General features: G+C 41.5%; 1 protein-coding gene across 1 annotated transcript in view; it reads right to left on the reverse strand.

Annotated features, from left to right (window-relative positions):
• Nucleotides 1–15231, reverse strand: part of CC2D1B (coiled-coil and C2 domain containing 1B) — a 33635-nt gene that overhangs the window by 9736 nt on the left and 8668 nt on the right. The window contains exons 4-17 of the mRNA XM_010004023.1: nt 14560–14679; nt 13336–13473; nt 11159–11432; nt 10564–10688; nt 10354–10429; nt 8156–8266; nt 7712–7842; nt 7354–7426; nt 5357–5466; nt 4361–4553; nt 1941–2113; nt 1196–1321; nt 620–678; nt 244–360 (exon numbers count right to left, since the gene is read on the reverse strand). Coding sequence (XP_010002325.1) covers nt 244–360; nt 620–678; nt 1196–1321; nt 1941–2113; nt 4361–4553; nt 5357–5466; nt 7354–7426; nt 7712–7842; nt 8156–8266; nt 10354–10429; nt 10564–10688; nt 11159–11432; nt 13336–13473; nt 14560–14679 — 1826 coding nt within the window. The remainder of the gene's footprint in view (nt 1–243; nt 361–619; nt 679–1195; nt 1322–1940; nt 2114–4360; nt 4554–5356; nt 5467–7353; nt 7427–7711; nt 7843–8155; nt 8267–10353; nt 10430–10563; nt 10689–11158; nt 11433–13335; nt 13474–14559; nt 14680–15231) is intronic.

Below are 15231 nucleotides of genomic sequence, written 5' to 3' on the forward strand. Positions count from 1 at the left end.
GAGCGGCTGAAGTAGGAGAATGTAAGAAAAGAAGCTGGCAATATCTGGAGAACAAAAGAACCAAGAAGAGAAGTTAGAGAAAAATTTCCTTGTATTTAAGTTGTTAAGAGTGTCCTTTCAGGAATGCTGAGCCTAACCTTAGGTGCCACCTGGGCTTCCTGAAGCCCACAGTTCCCTAAACAAGAGCTAGTAACCATGAAACTCATTCCAGCCTGCCTGAGAAATCCCTTTGTTTTTCCATACCGTATCATTTTAAATGTTCTTTCCTCAAAGTGATGGCTTGGAGGTTCCATTCCTTGTGCTCGTGCAAGCTGCAGGATGTCCATGTCCTTTTTACAACTTTGTGCCATTTTCTCAAACCTATAGAAAAGACAAACCAACAGTAGAAAAGCTACACACACACTGGGACATCAAACATCCTGCCAGATACAGGCCACAGGGTCAGCCTCAGACCTCTGGTCTGAGAGCAGCTTGGAGATGCACACCTCACAGTTATTGGCCCTTTCATGCAATGAGAATCTTATCAACCCGAATCCCCATCATCTTCAGGTGGGTCAGGCAGCCTCAAGCCCCAACTGACCACACTGTGGGATGACCAAAAGCAGGCAGAGGGTCTTACCGAGTTGTTTCTGCTACATTTCCCAGATGCATGAATTGCTTGGAATACTGCAAACACCTCTGTCAACAGAAACAAAACCAAACACATGCAGATGCACTCAGTGATCCTTACACAGAGATCCACAACTGGCAGAGAGTTTTGTGGTTCATGACAACCTGATTTAAGAAAAGCCAAGAGTCTTCCCAAGTCACCCAAAGACACCCAGCCCCCAGTCCTTTAAGCCCAAAGCTGAGCACAGCATTTAAGTGGTTCTGCCCTATTATTTTTTTCTAATCACTTAATTTCTAGATACGAGGTTCATCCAAGGGCTTGTCTTAATCAATCAGGTGCTATTTTCAAACTTGAGGGCTCATATTTAATAGTGATAATTTGATAGTCCCCAGCCTCCAAGTACACCCTCTGACTTCAACTGCTAGGGAACCTGACTCTGAAAATCTTCCACTTTAGGACACACAAAATCAAAAGTATTTAAAAAGAAAAACAAAATACTTCACAGAAACAATTATGGGATTATAATATTAATAAAATCCAGAAAAATGTTAAAAAACCCACTTCTAAACAAGATTAAATGGTTACCTGATATTGGTCCCTCAGCAGTTTTACAAGCTGTGCATATACTTCATCTGCTTTCTGAGACAGTCTGACGTCTTCATGATGTATAAAGATAAAATCCCCCTCATCATCTGTAGGGGGTGATGGCAGCTGCAACACAAGAACCACATGTCAGAGCCTTAAGAGGAAAAAAAATGAAGCAGACAAAATGCAGTCAGAATGCATAGAAAGGTCAATGAAGGGAGACAGATGGGTTGTTTTTCTTCTCCAGGCAATTCCAACCCAACCACTGCTTCCACCATGGTTTAAGTCATAAAACCCTGCAAAATGTCTTGCAGACTAGATCCCTGATTATTAAGGTCAGAAGAGCTACTAAAGTTCATTTTGGTTTCCCCATCTACCAAATGCCAGGGCATCAATGCATCACATGCATCTGATCCTCATCTCAAAATGGAGTCTGGACAAAGATAAGATATGTACTCACACCCTAAGCCCAGGTAACACTTCCAAGTTGCATGATATAAGTGTCCCATTGTAAATTAAGGAGACTACATTTTCTCAAAATCTGGCACATTTGAGGAGCAGCAAAGGAAACAAACCAAAACAAAAATGAAAACACAGGGTAATTTCAGAGCTCAGTATCCAGATTTGCCACTTGAGCAAATAAACTTATGTCAAGAAATATTTATTAAATAAATCACTGTTTGATGTAAGCGTTTTGATGTTCAATAATAAGGAGCAAAGCAGAACAATCAACAGTCCTACTAACCTTAGAAATATCAACAAGTTTGCCACATTTTGCTTGTTCAATCTTTACGTCAAAGCCCTTGGCTGTTCTGAGATACATCTTAGCCTGCTCAAGGTTATTTTCCTTCTTTGCTTTGATGGCTGCCTTCACGTATTGCTTCTTTCTGTTCTCCAGAAATTCCAGCTGTTCCCTAGCTGAAAAACAGATGTAGAAAAACTCTCACTCATCTGACACTGCTATGCCCCTGAGACAGGTTTATCATGTTCAGTTTATAGCCAGAAAAAGGTCAGTAAAAATAGAGATATCAAATAAGGGCACTTCCTTACTGTAGTTAATAATTTCTTGGCCAGTTTCAAGTATCAGAAAAAGAAACAAGCTTCCTTCTGTCATGACACCCTTCATCAAGAAGCCTGATAGCACTTCACAAGTGTGTCAACAGTAATTACAGCCCCTTATCTGCAGGCAGGAAACAGACTCCAGCACAGCTGATTGGCCCAAAGAAGAATCTGAATTCAAACTTTCAGCTTGACATGTTAACTTATATGACAGTGATTATCATCAGCATCTTCTGTACTCATGCATTGCCTCACCCCTGATCTGTCAGAACAAACCCAGATGAACAAATGGGCAGGCACATTCAGACATATAATTTCTGCTTCTTTGTAACTCCTTGCCTTTCTAGTTTTTTTATTCTTGTGCCTCCTCTTTCCTTCCTAAAACAGTAAGGACAACCTCAAGAGTCAGAAAAGATCCCTTTACATAGTACCAGGTCAATGCCTCCTGCCTCTACTTACACCTCACCTAGGAAATGGTAAAGCAGGAGCTGATTACAGCCATTTCCAAAGATACTCACCACTGCACTCTACTCACAATTACAGAAGCTAAACAACACTTGAGAGGTGCCTGTCTCAGCAAATAAATACACCAATGACTCTCACACTATGTTTCACTGCTGTCAGATGACAATCAGCTTATTCCCATCCTGAAAAAAGAGCCTGCTGGCCTGCTGCTGTGAGCTATTTGTCCAATCAGCCAAACCCAAACTAATTAGACAAGGTAGATAGCCCAGATTCCACTGAGACAAACCCCACAGTGTGCTCTGTGAGGCTGAGACACAGAGCACAGATATTTTCAAAGAAAATATGTGGAGTACAGACTGAGGAAGGCTATTAATCCAACTGTTCTTGGCTCCTTGACTTTCCTGGTATAGGTATAGGCCTGAAGTGCAACTGCTCCACTGCTCTCCCACACCTCCCTATGCCTGGTGCTCTCCAACAACAGACAGTATTACAGTTGATTTATCAGCTATGGGCAGCTGTAAGATGCACTTCATAATTCTGGAGAAAAGGAGATAACATTTGGATCACAGAATGCACTTTGGTTAGTGAAATATAGCTCTGTAATACTGAAGTACTGACATTTTGTTGTGAAGATCTTGTCAGTATCAATCTGACCAGGTTCTTCTTGCACATAAATGTCTTATTTTAAAATACTTGAAATACTCAGGAAATATTACTTTAAAACCAGATATTATCAAGTCCTTCACAGCAGGAGTCTAGAGTAACTCATTCAAGACACTAATAAATCAAGCTAAAATAAAATAAAAAATAACCAACAAATGAAATAACTCCTGAAGATTCACAGATTTTCAACACCAATATGGACAACTACTGTGTTTTAGTGGTCTTTCCAAAGCAAGTAATGGAATTTTCTAGAGAGCAGAGTTATGAACTAATCACAGTGGCACTATGAAATGCCTTTGCACTCTGCAGAAGAACTTGTGTCAGCCAACTAGGCAGTTCTGTGTGTCCTGAGGGAACTACCCAGGCCAGAATGGAAGAAGGAGGCTGGGATTATAGTCAAGGCATGACGAGAGAATCAGTGAGAGCCTGAACACTGCTAGTGTGTGCCCAAATCACACCATGAGGTGGTGGCTGCCCCTTACTATCTGTCCAATTAATATTGCATAGACAACTGTGCAGTGACCAACTAGAGATTGATGAACTACTGCCTATCTGCCAGTTTGGGATCCCTGGATGAAGCACAAGGCAGAAACCACTGTTGGATGTAGGAAGCTGAATTAGATCAATGAATAATTCACATGACAAGCCATCCATTCTAATAAGACTACGTAGAGTTCAAGTGTGAGCAGCGTTAAACATGATGAATCGATATACTTCTTACATCAAAATTAATTAAAAACCCAATCACCCTTATAATTACACACCCTTATAGTTCTTTCACTCTGTTTAATAAAGCTGTATGGTTGGTCTGGATTTGCCTCCAGCAGATACATACTGAGGCTCCTGTCAGAGGAAACCCATGCCACACATTCACAGGGTCGTATCTGAACTATAACACAGAGAAGTCTTTGAAAAGGTATTAAACTAAATTAATGCAAACGACATGCACATGGATCACTGGGAATGATGATCCCTTACCAGCTGCAGGGAGATGATCCATTGACTCTGCCTTGTCCAGGGTGGAGGGTGATGTAGCCTGTTTCAGACGCTCAGGAGAGCTCTCTTCCTCAGCCACAGCAGATGGCACTGTAATTGGCTTAACAACTTGAGTCGGCTTTCCAGGCAGCTGAGCAGGCTTCTTGGCCACTGGGGCCTGTGTCAGACCTTCATTCTAGCATTACAGAAAGAATTCCATAATATATGCATAAAACGTATTCCAGAGTTGAGGACAGCATCCCAAGAACCAACAGCCATGGTGAGCATTGTATCAGCCTTCTGGTACAACTTTTAAGGGGAGCATAACCTTCCAGACAGCAAATTTTAACTTTGGGGGTTTATGAGCCATGCCACACCACTAGGAGCTGACCTACACAAGCATCAAACCTTTGCTGCAGAAGGGACAAAAGGAATGTTCAACAAGGCAGTAATTAAAAAAAAAAAAAAAAGCAGATGCATGCAGTAAAACCAACATCCAGGGATTCTTTCCTTTAAAAGCTACTCTGGCTGAAAGTGCCAACAATCAGCAACCAAATCCAGAGAGATAAAGAAATCAAATCAAAATCTAAAGGCTGGTGCTGCCTGACAAAAAGCAGTACATGTTGAACATCCTGAGGAAGTACAAAAACAGGAGCAACTGGGATGCAGGATCAAAGTACAGATTTCAGTACTTTAGAACTATGTGAAGAGGTGACCAGGATCTGAAGTGTTTGCTTTGAAAATAAAACCCACATACAAGACAGGTATGAAAGAGTAAAACTCTGGAGTCACAGTCTCTGTAGGTACTGACTGTAATAACTTCTTTTCTACACTACAGTGCAAACTGAAATTACCACTGAGATTCTGTACTTTCCAGACTTCTGGGAAATATACTTCCTCTCACTAGCCTTGTTTGACTGGAAATCCAATGGCCTCATCTCTGCTATACCACAAGAGACAGCATTTTAACTTTTACACATCTTACTAAGAAATACTAACCTCCTCATCATCATCCTCCTCCATATTTGCCAGCTTGCTGGCACTTTCCAGAACAGCAGCTATTGTACTGTCACCATCTGTTGATCCAACACCAGGAAGAGGGGGAAATCCTGAGGAGGTAAGGAATTCAGAAGTAAAGAGTCATGTAAGACCTATGTCTTGCCTTTCATATTTCTTCTTTCTGTAAGTTATATCTATCCAAGTATCTAACATATTTCAGAACTCAGTATAACTAGACTGAGGCCACAAAGCCCTGCTAGATAAAAGTCTGAGTGGTGGGCTTAAGATCAGATCTGATGCTAAAATGATAAAACCATGCTCTGTTATCATGTAAGTTCAGTAACCAGCAGCCAGCCCAGGAACCTCAACCACAGGACTTTGGTAATAGAGATGGTCCCAGAACCAGCCACGAATTTAGCCTCTCTCCTTTGCACAAAGACAGGGGGCTGTACAAGAAATTGCTGGCTTTTTTCTTCCCCCTCTCTCATTGCTGGCTCACCTGGTACACAGTCCAGCAGAAAATCTGTGCCACACCGAGTAACAAACAGTGCATTTCTGACACCGAGGCAACACACTAACATCAGCCTCTACAGAAAATCTACCTCAATGCAGAGGCTGCAAAGGCAGAATCCCAACAGTCAAATCTGAAGTATGTGAAGAATAACCCTTTTGATTATCTTCTTATCCTTGTAAGGATGGGAGGGAGAATTTATGATGGAAGATAAACTCTCATTTTCATGCTATCAGTTCAGTGCTAGCTTCAAACAGGCCACAGGCAGGCAGAACACAGACTCCTATGCTGCTGTCCCCTCATGACACCTGATCCTTTACTCAGCAGCACTTCTGTTGTACTTATCATAGCCCAGGTGCAATGAAAGGCACTGCCGAGCCATTACAATCTTACTGCTGGTTTCAGTGACTGCCTGATCTTGTGTTCAATGTTAATAATTTGGCCCCTAAAGGATGGCTGAAAAGCCCACAGCTAACATGTAAGGGAGCTGAGGAGTTATCTGTGTTTTCAGAGGTGTAAACATGGAATATCTCACTCTTATGGGAAATTATATTTACTAAGAAATAGCTCATGTTCTAGAACAAGGGATGCTAAACTGCTCTTCGGGACAGCTTCAAAGCAAGAAACCTTCAGAGCAGTATGTGGGCTGGCAGAGCTGGCACTGCCTACTTTACTACTACTACAGTGCATCCATTGCCACATTTGACAGTGACAAAAAGCCACAAGGTCCATGATCTAGGCACCAGTTTGCAGTGCTCAGTGTATCTTTTCAGATTAACACATTGGGCATAAGATAAAAAGGAATGATGGTTCCTAGCAGACAAAGATTATCATGCAAACCCAGAGGTTTTCATAGAGGACCTTGCCCAAACTTTTACAAACACAGCACTGCACCTGCTGAAGAAGATAAAAAAGACACTGAGTGTCTCAAGAAGAAGGGTCAGTTTCTGCCTCTGTCACTGTCTCAGTGTGACCATGGGCATGATTTGCCTCATCTCTGTGGACTACTTTTACTAGCCATGAGAGCTGCAATACTGATTGACTTGTGAGGTGTTGCAAGAAGATGATTAATTACAGTTCTGAGGCTCCTTCTGGGAATCAACAGAACAGGAAACATCAGGCACATTTTTTCAGTTTAAAAAAATCTCCTTGCAGTAAACTCCAGTTTACTTGTTCCTCTAGGAGGACAGACAGGTGACATTGTCATCACCTGCCTGTGGTTAAGATGTTTAACATTTCAAATAGGGCCAGTTTCAAGTCCCAATGCCATCAAAGAGGCAGTCAGTAGTCAGGGAACATTCATCAGTGTGAAAGTTTGGGAGCATACTAACAAGCAGTTTCACAACAGCACCAAAGCAAGGCCAACCTCTCACTGAGGAAAAGGAGAAGTTGTTTCACAGAATGAGGAGGCAATATCTACACAGCTCCTTCAGAGCCCAGTAGATATACAAAAGTTGGTATTAGGACATCTTATATTCACACTTACCGGGAGGAACAGGTAGCTCAGAAAAATTCACCTTTCTCCCTGCTTTATGGGCTCTTATGGCATCCTGGTATTGCTGTAACCAAGGGCACTCAGTAAGACATAATTGAAATTGATTATAAATTAACAATCATCTCTATTTAACCAGCATAAGCCTTGCAGAATGCATAGCATCTTTCTACAATATGTGCATTGTCTCTATTTCTCCTTCCTCCAAATGCTTTACAGCTTTTTTACCAGAGCTTTTCTCCTAACAGAAGGATACTGCACACATTTTTTCAGTCTTGAAAAGGTTTTCAGTGAAAGAACCAATTCAAAAGGCTTTGCTGGATGCAAGCAGCTTGCTCCACTTTTGTTTTACCTTGGCTATCCTCTCGTGCATCCTGCCTTTCCGATCATCCCCACTGGCTTTAGCCTGTGCTGCTGCTGCCTTGTACTTCTCCAGCCTTTGCTGCAAAGCTTCTAGCACTGTTTTTGGCTGCTGCAGGGAAGCTGGAAATGAGACAGACAATGAAATGCCACATGATTCAGATTTCAACATGAGTTGTCTTCTTCCCCCCCTTCCTTACCTTCTGCAGAGACAAAAACATCATTTTGAAGTCTTATAAATGCAGTTCTTCTAAACTAAGTTTATTAACTTCTGTTTCCATTACTGATCCAGACTCAAGTAGAGATGGGATCAGCAGCAAATAATAGCGAGGAACAATACCTAGGTGTACTCGGTCCTGCTCGAGTTCAGTGGGATAGGGAAGATCTTCCACCTTTGCTGGTTTTATGTTTTGCTAGAGAAATCCGAAAGTCCTACCTGAAGCTTCTTGTGTCTGGTATCCAGGAGTTGGGAGACCCTGAGAACTTCCCACTGGAGCTGGTACCTTTTGCTTTGATGCATCCTGTACATTTGCTAGTTTTTCAAGATCTGCAAAGCAAGGAAAGCAGATTTCACAATGTGTGCCCCAAACAGCAAGCCAACCCATGTAACTCAGAAAACCATCAATTAGATCACACCATCTTACTAAAAGCTTTCTGGCTTCAGAAGATTGAATGGCTGCTTATCTGCATGGCTGGATAAGTCTAAGGTGCCCTTATTCAGAGAAAAAGCTTTATAATAGAAAATCTCAAATGCTGATTTAATTTAGGTTAGTGCTGCTTGAGAGAACAGAGAAAAAGAAAAAATAAAAAGTAAAACCAGTTCAAGTATTCTAAGAATTCTCTCCCCAAAATATACCTTGGTATCTTGGCAGATGGGAAGAGCGAACAAGATTGCTAATTGACTAAAATATCCTAGTAACAAAAGATGTGCTGAAAAAGGGATGCAATTAATAAAATCTATTCAGACACCTAAGTTTCTGGAATTTTCTAACTGTGGTTATTTCAGAAAACTACAAAAATATGCACTGCAAAAACCTTGGACTTTTTAAGGCAAGATTATATCACGGGCAAAGTTTGTCTCTAATGCAATTTGGTGGTCAGTTTTATAACTCAAGGTGTCATAAATCTCATGATTTCTTGAAATAAGATAATCTGTCATTTAGTTTCTTAGAATAAATAATCTAATAAAGTTATTTAAAACATGGAGCTGCACAGACGAAATATGAATTGGTGTTGGTGATACAAGATCTATTTAATAAAACCTCCCTCTTACCAAATTATCTTTAATATTGGCAACTTGCTTCAAGATTTTGTGACATTCAGGATGTATAATGCTTGTCTTGAACAATCCAAGAGATAAGTGATGTACTTAAGCACTCAGGATCTCTGTTGTTTGTCTTGAATCATGTAAGAGTTAAACAAGATTTGCTGATGGACTAAAGAGATATCTCAGCAGCCCACCCAACCGTTTTTCTTCCCCACCTGTGGTGTGTACCTGAGAACTGGGGAGTTTAGTGTGGGACATGCAGAGATTTGAGATAAAGGAGTTCCACAGTTGGCACTGGGAGCAAAATAGCCAGTGATAACCAGGCCTTGAGATTTCATGAAAATCACCGACTTAGCAGGAAAAGATAAAGAGTGCCAGTCCCAAGCTGCCTCCTAGGACCAAACCTCCAATGCAGTAAACTAATCCTGTGGTGTCAGTTGTCTCAACCCCCTGTTTTGCAATGGCCGATCTTGTTAATTAGCCAAACAAAGACTATCTGCAGGACATAGCCCCAGCACCATACCCCCTCCTCCTACCTCAGAGGAGCACAGAAAAGATAGAAGGATTTTCTCATCTATACAGGGAGAAAAGTGGGGGTGCAGTGGGCAAGAACTGTATAAAAATATGGGACACTATGGGTGCAGAGAAGCACCTCCCCACCAGGAACCCCTTTCCCACTGATGGCATCGCTGGACTGTGGTGGTAACTATTCTCTCACTGGCCATCCTCTGGATCTCTGCTTTCTCCTTTCTTTTCTGTCTCGTTTTCCTCCCTGTCCTACCCACTCTAGGGACTTTGTTCTGTTACTCCAGTAAAGTTTGTTGTGCACGTGACATCTGACCTCATTTGCATCTTAATTTCACCATTTGGGATCACCTTTAAACCTTTTCACAGGTCCTGCAGGACAACAAAGGGAGCAGCTGCCCTGCAGCTCATCCCCCAGGTGAGGGGAGGCAGAGTCCAGCCTCACCAGCCTCCCACTGCACTGCAAGTTGCTTGCTAATCTCTTAATCTGAACATTATGAACTTCCATTGAAATACAACACCATCAAGTACTACAGTAACCTTGAAAAATGTGTCATTTCCTTCTTTCCACTTCACATCTTGGCTTCTGTTATCTAAAGCTCTAAAAACAGGAATATCAGACATCAAAACCTACTTGAACTTGTAATTCACAGGAGAGTAACTTCAATATAAATAATGATATCTCAGCTTTTCTTCATTGGTCTTGATTACAGTTTGAATATTCAGTAAGCCTCAGGCCTAAGTCCTCTTCAACTCTTTTTCCAGTTTTGCAATCAAATTCAGAATCATTCCATTACAGCATAGAGAAACTTCTAAAACGGGTTTTGTAAGACAAGCCTTACCCTGAGGAGATGGAGGCATATTCTGGAGGTCTATTGGCTGCCCACTATCCACAGCTTCCAAGACCATGTTAAATTTCTAATGCAGAAAAAAACAAACCCCAGAAAATTTACACTAGTATGTCCAAGACTGCCACAATCAATATTTGATACTCAGCACATGTAGGTACAGCACAGGGTATGTTTAACATTCAGGATTTCTTGTGTACATACCTTGCCTGCCTTCATGTATTCCTTTGCTTTCTCCAGGTCCCCTTGCTGCTTGGCTTTTAGAGCTGCTAATTTATACTCCCTCTGTCTCCTAAGTAATAATGCTCGTGTGCTGCTGCTCTGGAGATCTGCAAGAATGAAACAATGTTGAGATTTACACAGGGCAGGCAAGGTACCCACCCCTTGCTGTGTCCATCTATTCAAACCTGTATTAGTCTTATTTTGCTCTGAATCACAGAGTCATCTTACAACAGCCCTGTTTTCTCCAGCCTCCAGAAGTCCTACCAGCTATAACAATCCCACTTTTCCCAATAAAACAAAACAAAAAACAAGAAGTCATTTAGTCAATATATCAAAACTCTTCAAAGCTTGGAATTCCACTTCACAATACTGAAGGAGAAACTGAGGCACAGTGAAAGTCACTGATACAGTGACTAATAAAACAGATCTGTAAGAATAACTGATTCCACTGCCAGAAACTCAGCATCCCACTGACAACCCCATCTGAGACATTCTGCAGGGAAGATCCCACATAAACAGAGCTTTGCCACACAATACTAATTGTGTTGCACTTGCCTACCCTCTCAGATCGTGGTACCTGTTTCCACAGTAGGACTAGAAGCAGCATGACCCTGTAGAGACTCTGATTCCACATGCTGCACTGCCTCATGAGAGGTCTTCTGCTCACCATCTGCAGCAGACTCAGCTTTATTCTCTGGCAGGACACCAACTGAATCTCCTGAATTCTCTGGCTCCACTCCTGTGGCTTGAGGTAAGTGCGAAGAACTCTTCCCTGTTGCAACAGGAGGTGGTATTTCTTCCTCATTGATTTTTTTGCCTTTCTTCACTGCAGCCAGCATGGTTTCCAGTGTCTGGCAAAGATAGAACAACAAAGTCAATAGACATTTTCATCAAACATTTTACTAGAATAAAATAACTGAAATATAAATGAATTCCCTTACCCATTATGGGATCTATTGTACACACCACTACGGATTCCTGCCCCTTAGCTTCCTGTTTTTATCCAAGGCCAACTTCAGTGTTAGTGAAAGGTATCAATTATCAGAGCAACAAGGACTTGTTACCCAAACTGCATTATTGCAAGTACCTCAACACCTAGAACTATTGGTGGAACTATTGATGTGGTCCAGTCACCAAGGAAGCCATGCTTAACAACTATAGATGCACTTATGTCTTTAAAACAAAATAAAATACACCACTCTAAAATGTCACTGACTGTGTGGATTCAAGGAAGGAAGGAGTCCGCATAACTATTTAATGAAAGAAGCCTTTAATTAATTAAAAAGGAAATGGAGCTTCAGTTGGTGATCTATGGCAAAAAGTCCTCACCACCTGTAAAACATTAGGTGCTGCTTTTTAAAATTGCTTTCTCCACCCCAGATGTTACCTGCCTCAGTATTTTTTTTTAATTTCATGTTCAGACAGAAGACCACCAAGCACTGTAAGCTAAAACATAAGTTTTACTTCTTTAATCTTCCACAGAAACTGAAATCAAAGAACAGAAAGACAACTACAACAACTAAATCTTATCAATGCCAGAATCACTGCTATTTTTGGTTTGCCACAACACTGTTTGACCTATTAAGCAACAGTGGTGGAGATACTTTGGTTCTGACTGCATGCAAGATTGGGGTTCAGACCAGTACAGCAACCCACACACAGCTCTCTCTTCTCCACGTGTGGGATGGCAGACTTACTTGAAATGGAATTAAATGCTGAGATTAAAGTTCACAGTTAGAAGAAGTAAGTACAAGACAACTGTACACCATTTGTTGGCATGTCATTTTGCTAATTAAGGAACTGTGAGCTGTGAAGTGAGAACTAGTCTATTATCTTTAGTTACACTGCTAATGCACAGGGAAACTCCCAACCTTGAAAAATAAAGAAGGTGGCAAACAGTGCACTAATCTTTGTTGCTGGGTGCAATAAGCTGGTTTACTTGTTCCTCTTGCTCTTGGAAAGGTCAGGTGGTTTCATGCACATTCCTTTCAGAGCCAGGCGGCCGTGGACACATACAGACATGTCCTTCCTTGTGCTTTTACTCCCCTGGGCTTGGCCTCAATTGTTCCCTGGTACCTTAAGACACCTGGTAGCTAGTGACACACCACGTTCTTCCCTCAGTGGACAGTGCTAAGCTATAAAGCTTTGCTCAACAAAATAAAGCTGGCTGAGGTGAAGAAGGAGACCAGATGAAGCAACCAGAGAAGGAAAGGCAGTCTGCACAGCAATATCACTGAACACCAACTCACTACAAGCACGCCACCTGGCTGAAAAGATGCAAAGCTGACAATGCCTTAATGAAAAATCCTGCTCGATTCATTTTCAAGCACAGCCAACACACTCAGAAAAGGTAACCAAGTGGAAGGTTGGTATCTAAAAGAAGGCATCAGTGATGAGCTGGAAGTTTTATGTGCTAGGAAAGCTCCTAAAATTTGCTTTAGGGTAACACTGAACAGCTACCACAGCTCAAATTCAGATCTAGACAGGTGGGTTTAATATCAACATTTACCACAAACAGTCCCTCCAGCTACCACTAGCCACCTTCAACAGACACAGAGTAGGTGCACAACAGGCATTTGAAGTTACACTTTATGCATTTGCTGCATCATATTAGTAGTAACAACAACTGTTTTTAAAGTTACTCAAGGAAGCATGTAATTTCTTTCCCCTTTGAACAAACTTACACATCTGGAAAGACCCTGAATTACACCCCAGAATTCCCCCTCATTCCCATACCTGATGAACCCAGCTTACCTTAAGGCCTCTTTCGTACCGACGTATTTTGGAGCTCTCACCTGACTCCTTTGCATTAGAAATTGCTGCCCGATAGTTAGCAATTCTCTTCTCTATTGTCTGCTGCAGCTCACTGGTAACAGCAGGAAGTGAGGTGGTCTCAGAAAAAATAATAAAACAAATCAAGAAAACTTATTTCATCCAACTATACAGGTTTTCCCACAGCACTGAAAAACAAATACTCCTCCACATACCCCCCGTTAGTCAAGACTGAAAAGAAACAGTCTCTACAACACAGGAGCACTTGTGCTATGCTAACGGACCCTGGATTCCACCACTGGGCTTTCTCACAAAGGCCTAATAGAGAAGAATGGGTGGAGACATTTAGAAAACTCCCAGTCACAAAGTAATTGGAACCATGTGGTTAGGGAGTAGGTGAAGAAAACAGTAAAGTCTCTCAAATGCCACACAACAGAGGGTGTGAAGAGGTATTTTGGCATAAACATTGACTTTTCCTTTTCTTATTTTTAAAACATGTTAGTTTATTCCCTTCTGGGCTTCTTCAACCCGGTTTTACTACAAGAGCTCTTTTTCCTCATCCTACAGCATGAAATTAGTTGAGTGTCAAAAGTAGCTACTTACAAACCCTGCACAGCTACGGAGACTGTTCAGACAGTCAGTGATGTCATTATTGCCATTATTTCTATAGAAATGCTCCCATACCTTTTTATTAATGGGACCAATACACATGGGCACTGGAATCCTGAAGTACACAACAGAAATATGGCAGTAACTGAATAAAGGATATTACTGCATGAGGATTGACAAATTAAGCTGAGAATGCTAATGCTACTGAGAAGAATTTCACAAATATGTCAAAGATGCTAAGTTACAAGCAGTTACACTATTTCAGCACACCACTCAGTACTCTGAAGAGGAAGTCAGGAACTCTGAAAGCCTGAACTGAAATCTCCATGCCCATATGTATGAGGGACACGATATGCTTGATTCCAACTGTTTACCTCTTCAATTCTATGTTGCCATTAAAAATCAGGCACTGAACAAAGCAAAAAATCCACTTATTTCAAGACAGCATTGGTGTGCACAGAGAGGACAGCAATAGTGTACTTCTTCCTTCCTTTGAGGACAAGACCACCCCTCTAGATCCTTGTTTGTGACACTAGCATAAGCTTCACACCAACAGTGATTCAGCAAAACTCTGAGGGACACAAAGCCCTTTCCTACCTGTGGTTGCAGTTCAGGTTGCTCATTTTCTGGTTCATCTGTGGATGGCTCCATTGCTATTGTTTCATCCTCACAGCTTCCTGTCTCACCTTCCATGCCCAGAACTTCTTGCAATTCTGCCTAAAGTAAAAGTCAACAAAAGGCTCTTCCTCAAAATCTTCTACTTCCTCAAAAGACAAAATACAATCAAGTCCCAAGCTCCAAAACACTTGGATGGATCCTGAAACCAAACAAAGAGTCTAAACATCTTACATCCTGGTAATTTTTGTTTTTTTAAATGAAACTGCTTCCACTGGTTACACTTGTATCCACAACAGGAAGACACATACTACCCACAAGCCACACTGCAGCTCCAGGATCACCACAGAAGTTTCTGATTAGAGATTTGAAGCTGGAGAAGTTCACAGAACTACAATCTTTTATAAAGATCATTCAACCTCCACATTTGAAATCAGCAAAAAGTATCTATTAACAATGGAGGTCAAAAATACTGCTTGAGCTCCTCCTTAAAACCCTGCCAACTACACCACTCACTGAAATGACAAAGATTACTTGGAAGATTCTGTCAGGTCAAGCATGACTCAAAGCAGTAGCAAAATGGTGACAGAGATCACTTTAAGGAGAACGTCCCTTGCTGTGTTTCACCAGCTGACATAGATTGGGATTCCTGCT

Source organism: Chaetura pelagica, unplaced genomic scaffold (genome assembly GCF_000747805.2).
Source record: "Chaetura pelagica isolate M959 unplaced genomic scaffold, ChaPel_1.0 scaffold18, whole genome shotgun sequence".
In the NCBI taxonomy this organism is placed as follows: Eukaryota; Metazoa; Chordata; class Aves; order Apodiformes; family Apodidae; genus Chaetura; species Chaetura pelagica.